Source organism: Octopus bimaculoides, chromosome 5 (assembly GCF_001194135.2).
Source record: "Octopus bimaculoides isolate UCB-OBI-ISO-001 chromosome 5, ASM119413v2, whole genome shotgun sequence".
In the NCBI taxonomy this organism is placed as follows: Eukaryota; Metazoa; Mollusca; class Cephalopoda; order Octopoda; family Octopodidae; genus Octopus; species Octopus bimaculoides.
The window spans coordinates 106,344,902-106,353,258 of NC_068985.1; the positions used below are offsets into that span (position 1 = coordinate 106,344,902).

At 39.1% G+C, this 8,357-nt stretch overlaps 2 protein-coding genes across 2 annotated transcripts in view; one reads left to right on the forward strand and one right to left on the reverse strand.

Annotated features, from left to right (window-relative positions):
* LOC128247821 (uncharacterized) overlaps positions 1–8,357 on the forward strand; it is a 97,051-nt gene that overhangs the window by 40,940 nt on the left and 47,754 nt on the right. The window lies entirely within an intron of this gene.
* Positions 178–2,506, reverse strand: LOC106881099 (pyruvate dehydrogenase [acetyl-transferring]-phosphatase 1, mitochondrial). Its single transcript, XM_014931326.2, has one exon. The coding sequence runs from the start codon at positions 1,806–1,808 to the stop codon at positions 237–239; it is 1,572 nt and encodes a 523-aa protein (XP_014786812.1). The 5' UTR covers positions 1,809–2,506; the 3' UTR covers positions 178–236.

Here is an 8,357-nt window from a genome sequence, read left to right on the forward strand (position 1 = left end):
AGATGTATGTAAACGTAACAAGTAGAAAAGCAGAAACAAGGGTTGTATGTACTTACAGAGAGGCAGTCAGACCTCTGAGAAGGAGAAAGCATTTGTTAAAAACAGTTCCTAAATTTCATATTTTTGCTTTTTCTTTTTTTAAACATACACACATAAATATATTTTAAAACAAGAAAGGTAAGAAGTTATACCATGCTTTGTGATTAGTACAAACAATAATCTAGAGTCATTTATAGTCAATCTCCCGATGTCTGATGAAAATGGTCACGTATATAGTCCGTATCGAAATATACAACAGTAACTGTAATATCATCCCTGTATAGACGTGATATATGAATTGGTAGGGTCAACATAGCAGACACACGACCATGTTCCGGTCCGAGAGCATTACGGATTAGGTGAGTAGCGGCGTTAGAATCCTCAGCTTTATTGGCCAGGCTAGTTTTTCTCTTCAGCAAGATTTGATTAATATTCGATAAAGTGATTTCGCTATAAGGTAATCTGAAGTTGACATGGACTTGTTGCCCTTCCATGTGGCCGGCTATGATTTTTACAACTTTCTCAGGAGTGACCATCTCCCACAGTCCGTCTGTTGCCAACACCAGAAATTTATCCTTTGGGGTGAGGCGTCGACTGATCAATTCAGGCTCGGCTGTCAGATAAGGTGGAGTGTGATAGTGGGCAGGAATTAAATTGTTTCCGTATGGGGTAGAATAAGCCATTGTTTTGACCACATGTTTCAGTTCTCTGGCCGGCCATTTATAACGTACATCTCCGAAGGCTCTTAAGGGGGCTAAGTCGCCCAATAAGCGACCGTTTCTAATCAAATGAGTCCCTTCGTTCGGATGAGAATTCACTAGTCTTCTACATTCTTGGACATTGTCAGCGTTGTGGTCATGGGACAGTTCTTTGGCTTCCCACTGGTCATCTCCAACATTGACCCCTAAAACAGCTTTGCAATCACCAGTGTTAGCAACATACAAGTTTATACCGTCCACCATAGCAACGCAAGCACAGGAACCAGAAAAAGCTATCTGCATGGCTTCGAAGTTACTCACATTTTTGGAATAATTCGGTAGTGCTTCTTGTACAATATCCTGATCCAGTCGACAAAATGCACTCAATAAATGATCATCAATCGTGGATTCTTCCTCAATATACAGCGCTAATATCTCATTTGCCAGTTTAACCAAGCTTTTACTATACATCGGAGAAAGTTCTTTGTTCACATAGTCGTGTGCGCCTCGATACCAGTTTAAAATCCCAGTTGAATGGATATCGAGCCCGCGATCCTTCAGTAAATGGACAATTTTTTCTATCAAATGTGGGGGTGAAATCATCAAAGCGATATAATAATAGAGCCTTTCACTTATAGCTTGTGCACAAGCACAGCCTGCATGTCCATCGAAAACACCGAACAAAAATCTAGGGCTGCCGACAAACTTGGCATTTCCTCGTCGATCTTCAATAGGATTGTTGGACTGGAGTTGGTTGGATTCGAAATACTTCACCGCTCCCTCATTCACATCGACACTGAGTTCGTTGACACGAAGTATAGAAGTAACTTGCAAGGGAGCTAGACGAGGATTCTCTACACTATCGGGGCCACTAAATACAGGCCTTGATGTGTGATGGATAAATCTCTTTTGATATCTATTGTTTTGATGGAGTTTCGAGTAACTAGCAGTGCGACGGCAGTTACAGGGATTGAAACCATGTCGCATACAAAATACTGGGCATAATTTTCTGTCCGAAACTCTGCTACCAAGTTGAGTAAACCAGCTTGGAGGTAACCTTCTCATGTTCATTGTTAAGACAAAATTAACGAATCGTGGATTTCTATCGCGAAGTCAACAAAAGCATGGTTTTTAAACAGGTTTTCATCAATGAGAAAGTCACAGAACATAAGAATTCCCCCATGTATATGTGCCTGAGTATGTATGTGTGTACGTTTGTGCGTACATATGCGTTCATATAGTATGCGTGTATATATTTATGTAGTTATGGTAGATACAATAATATATAGGGGGGTCAGATGAATAAGGCAAATATATTAAGACTAGCGAAAACAGTGGTAACACAAGAAGGGCAAACCTAGTTATATATGTTGTAAATGATAGAAGTGTGGCAGTGGTTATTTATAGAGGACATCTACGTTCCACAAGAACCCAACAACCGGTACAAAAATGTATTTCAGCCGACCTCCAACAAGGTCTGAAGACCAACCTTGTTGCTGTAGCCGTTGTTTCGTATCTCATAGTAGTAGTCGCACAACATTTGTATTTGCACGGTATTCATTTACTGCGCTGGAAAAATTATTACTACATGCAGTGTTATTTTAACAACTTGACTGTCCAACATGCGTTAATTGTTTCCTTTGATCTTGATAGTTTATAATTCAATAATGTGTACACATATGCAGAAAAACATATAATGCAACGTGAAGAGAAATTAATCTAGAAAGTAAAACATATCATGTGATATAACCCTAGTAACTACTCTGTCTCTCTCTCTCTCTCATATATATATGTGTATGTGTGTGTGTGTGTATGTATGTATATATATGTATGTATGTATGTATACATACATACAGAGAGAGAGAGAGATAGGTGCAATGTACGAAACTCTCCGCCTTGGAGTAACTTTTGAAACTTTTTATCGACTAAAAGTAATTAAAAAAGTATATATGCTGATGTATTGAATTCCGTACCTATCTATTTTACCAAATCTACGCACACGCACATACGCATGTACATACGTATTTAGATACATAGATATAGAGAGAGGGATGTATGTGTGTGTGATATATGTATGTGTGTATGTATATATATATATATATATATATATATATATATATATATATATAGCTTTATTTAAAAAGTTTCTTGATTATTTTTCTTCTAATTCTTATATTTGATGGAGCGAACAACTAAATTCGCAACTAAAAGTTGCTAGCTCCACTTTATTGAGAGGGTAATTCTTTTTAACCTTTATCCAACGTATCGTTTTCCCTGTTTCTCACCCGAACGTGTAAATCACGTATTACATACATTGGTGCATACATTGATCCTTTTATAAAACCGTAACTTAAAATAGTTTATACATAGGCATAAAATCTCAAGTGCAAAAATGATGCAAGTGAACTAGAATTTAAAGGTTGCTGATTATGTTCGCTAACATCATAATCGCCACTATAGCACCTTCCTCCTTAACCGATCTCGTGGCTGCCACACGGTACCTCGACCTGCTAGAACTAGCAATCAAAAATCCTGTAAATCACACCTAGTCGTCTTAACAATAGGAAGGACATATTTGATAACATAGTCCCAGATACTGAAAAAAAAAAAGAAAAGACGAGTTCATTACGGTTGGAGTACTTTTGATTATATATATTTCTTGGATCAGGGGTGACCCGAAGGTGAGTTGGCGATCGAAGGCTAAGCAATAGTTTATTCAACCTAGATTAACATGGACAAATACAGTCGTCAACGAGCCGAAGGTAGGGATTCAAGTATCTGTAAGTCTTGGAACTGATAGGAGTTTAAGCAGCAACATGCGTACTGTGCAAAGCCTCTCACATAATGTCCTAATTGCTACAATCCACTCCAGCACACCGCGTGCCTTAACTGTTATGCAACATGTACAAATATGTAAATTATGCTCTAAATTCCGTTAAAGACGAGTATACTGTTTGGTTTTCTTTGTGTTGAACGGATGTGAGATGAATATGCTAGACATCGCACCAGTCTGTATCAAGTAACATTTCCATTGTATCAAGTAACATTTCTTGACAGGTGAACTGGAACAATGTAAGATAAACTACACTGTCTGAATCAGAGGTTGGCTACAGGTGGGCTGCAGTGCCGTCGTAGCATCATCATAGGCTCACGGGAATAATATCAGTGCCCTGGGTTCTATAGTATTTATTCAAGCATACACAGATCAGAATTGGGCTCCTACACCTGTGAGCCCTCCAAGCAACTGCCTAGTATGTCCATGCCTTAAGGCGGTAATGGTAGACTGCAACTCACAAAGAGGTCTTGCAGGTGTTCTCAGAGAATTTTCAAATTCAATGTATTTGTAGGCTACTGAGCAGTTCATAGCTTTCAGTTAGTCGTTTGTGTTACGATTTGTTTGATTTTTGCTTAAATAAACATTGCCAACGGGGGGAAGGTACACGGGGATGTTTTTATGTCAGTTATATGTGTTGCGTGTGTGTGAAATAGTTTGTTTCTTGGATTCTTGGCTGGGAGTTGAAACCTTGGTCTAGATTTTTCTGCAGGCTCCTTTCCATTGTTCTCAGTGTTGGCACTTGGAGATTTGTGGGAGTCAACTGTCATACTATTGTTTAGCTTAACATCTTGTGTTAAATTTGGTTCAGGGGTGGGGAAACCCATACACTTTCTTTTGCTCTTTGGCCTGCACTCAACTTCTCGGTGTCTCTTTCACCTGACACTTTGCCGGAGGAGCATGGTCTCTCTCTGAATATTTTAGGACAGTTTGTTTTCCCTTTGAGATGCAGCATGTCTCTCTCTCGTTCAAGCATGGCTATATTTTCTTTTTGTCTGAAACTTGGCTGCTGCTGTTCTTACCACAGACATCCCTTCACCTCTGTAAAACAGCCAACTACTACTATATGAAGTTCCTCATATATATTTGTATATGTATGTGTTTGTTGTGTGTGTGTGTGCACCACTGTCTTGACATCATGGTTGTAAACAAACATCACCATCATACAAGTGGTGTTGTTTGTTTCCAGACCTCTGTGAAAAACATATCTGACAGCAGAAAAATATTACCTTGCCTGGAAAGAGGTGAGAGTTGGTATGAAGAAGGGCATCCAACCGATGAAAGATTGCCTCGATAAATTTCGTCTGACCCTTGCAAGCATGGAAAAGTAAATGGCTTCTCATCTTAACTGATTGGAAGTGTTATCATGTACATTGTTTTGTCTTGGTATAAAAGATGGGCCACAGCAAATGTCCTGCTCAATACTACAGATTTGCTTGTCAGTTGTTTGACCTTAACATTTAGTGGCTGATGATATGTGCATCTCTGATCATGAGCAGAAGTAGTGGGGAGCATCATAGCTATGTGTTGAGAGGAATTATTTAGAGTTTGAATAATCCACCTTTGGAAACATGGATGTTTCATTCAACATTCTTAAACAACCTTATTCAGGGACCTTACTCGACCTGAAAGAAATTCTGACTGAGCCCCACCTGCAAGGTCATGTGCTGTTTATCTTGATATGAGATCACCATGCTACACTTGTGGTAAGGCGATTTGTCGTCTATCTTTAGCATATAGGAATCCACTTTAGTGGTCATTCCTCTTATTAATTGTAATTATATATATATATATATATATATATATATATATTAATAGTAATAGTATGACAACAAAAGACAGAATAAAACCTTGATATTATGTAAATAGAGGAACTTATCTGTAATATGTGACAATTATATATATATATATATATATATACATGTATATATATATATATAAAGATATACGACAGGCTTCTTTCAGTTTCCATCTACCAAATCCACTTACAAGGCTTTGGTCAACCTGAGTTTATAGTAGAAGACACTTAACCAAGGTGCCACACAGTGAGAATGAACCCAGAACCATGTGGTTTGGAAATAAACTTCTTACCACACAGCGACATATTTTTTAAAAAAACAGTCAGAAGTCCATTATAAAAAAAAAAACTGTTTATCCCTGGTTTAAATACACAATGAAGCAACCATAATGGGTTTGTACTCAACATGTGTTAGTTTAAAAGTTTGTAAATGACAGCAAGTTTGATTTGCTGTGAGAAGGTGAAAACATAATATTTTATTTTCACAGCAAATTGAGTTATGGTTTTTTTTTTAGAACAGTGAAACTCAAAGCAGGTAAAGCCACAAACAACAGCATGTAAATATTCAGTTAAAAAAATCCTTTGGAAAGAAAAAGTTGAAGGTTGCCCATGGGACATGAGCCCACATCTTCTGTTAGACATGACAAGTGTTCTACCTCTGCTTATGCTCCTCAGACAAGGCTACCGAGTGAACAGAAGGACTGCTTTTATGATATCCTTCTGCAGGCTACCTCAAAGACAAATGACAAGGATCTCATCTCTGTGGCTGGTGATTTCAATGGACATGTTGGACAGCAGCCAGGTACCATCTATGGAGTACATGGTGGTGGTGGTGGTAGGGGATCATGGAATTGATTCCCAAAACGAAGAGGGAACAAGACTACTGGAGTTCTGTGATGCAAATAACTTAATGATTTGCAACACCAACTTCAGGAAGCCAGCCAATCACCTGCTTTCCTATCAATCGGGTGACCATGCCAGCCAAATTGATTTCATTCTCATCAGACAGCAAGATACATGGTCACTTGTAAATGCAAAGATCTTCCCTGGTGAAGAATGTACCTCTCAGCATAGACAAGTCATCATTAACTTTAGACAGGCCAGAAGGTTGCCTAGAAACTGACCTATCTGGAAAATAAGTATCTGACAGTTTAAGAATCCTTCATATGGTCAGAGATTTAGGGACATCCTAATTGAAAAATTTGATGAGAAGAAGCAGGAGCTACAGACTTATAACATAGAGGGCAACTGAGAATTCCTGCGGCACAGTTTGCTGTGTGCCACAGATCAAACCTGCAGGTGGTGCAAAGTCCCAACCAGACCTAGAGTGACGTGGTGGTAGAATGATGCTGCAGACAAGGCCATTAGAGCAAAGAAGCACGACTGGAAGAGTGATGGTAGCAGTGAACTATATCAGGTAGCTAGGAAGGAGGCTAGAAGACAGGTGTATTTAGCCCAGGGAGAAGTAAAGAGGAGAATGGTCATGTGATGTGTATGGATGAGGACAGCTGTGTAAAGAAGTGCTGATCTCTAGCTGTAGAAGGAACCTGTGGAAGAGATAGACCCAGGAAGACATGGGACTAGGTGGTGAAGCATGATCTTCAAATGTTGGGCCTTACAGGGGCAATGACTAGTGACTGAAACATTTGATTATATGCTGTGCTTGAGAAGACCCATCAAGCTAAGTGAAATTGTCATGGCCAATGCCAGTGTCACCTAATTGGCACTTGTGCTGGTGGCACGTAAAAAGCACCTTTCAAACATTGGGCCTCATGGAGGCATCTGGCACCCATGCTGGTGGCACATAAAAAGCACCTGTTGAGTGATGGGCCTCACAGAGGCAATGTGTCCAATGCCAGTGTTGCATAACTGGCACCTGTGCCAATGGCATGTAAAAAGCACCTTTCAAGTGTTGGGCCTCATGGAGGCAATGACACGTGACAGAGACCTTTTGCAATATACTTGAGAAAACTTTTCAAGTCAAGTGAAATTGTAGTAATGGCAGATACTGGACTCATACCAGTGGTATGTAAAAGCACCCATTACACACTCAGAGTGGTTGTTCTTAGGAAGGGCATTCAGCTGTAGAAATCAGACCAGTATCTGGTGCAGCCCCTCAGCTTGCCAGCCCTGATCAAACTGTCCAACCCTTGCCAGCATGTACAACGGATGTTAAATGATGATTTTATCATTGTTCCAAAAAAGAATAATTTCACAATTTCCAGAAGTTTATAAATTCTTATGACGTCAACATCAACTCATTGCATTTTTTTTTTTTCATGTTGATGAACTTTTATGGGTTACCTTTTGCTGACACAGACCAGTTCCATTTCCCTGGATTCTGGATCTTATTGTAGGCCTAGGAATTATATACCGTATCCACTCAGCCATTTTGTATTGAGACCATGGGCTGCCAAACATCTCCACTTTCCCTGTACCTGGATCTTATCTTATGCAATAGGAGTTTCATACCATAATTGCTCAGTTATTTTATCTCTACACATGTGACTGCCATATAAATGCAATAAAATAAAATGAAACCCACACCATGCAACATAGTTTGGTTAGCATAATATGAATGAAATATTGCACAGTACTATAAAATATGACCTCATTACCACTGTATTCTATACAATCTATTACGCTTCACTAAACTAATCATTACAAGTTAGTAGGAGTGCCTCTATACTGATGTTTTGCATGGGGGAAAAATTGGTTACTTCAGAATGGATGTAAGTAACAAGAAAACAAAACTGCAGTAATGTTTTAAGTATATATAAAAATATATATATATACATATACATCATCATTGTTTAACGTCTGTCTGTCATGCATGGGTAAGATGGTTGACAGGAGCTGGCTAGTGCGTCTACTTTGGCAGGGTTTCTATGGCTGGATGCACTTCCTAACACCGACCACTCCGCAGAGTGGACTCAGTGCTTTTTATGTGGCATAGCACAGGCGAAGTTAGTTAAATTTATATATATAT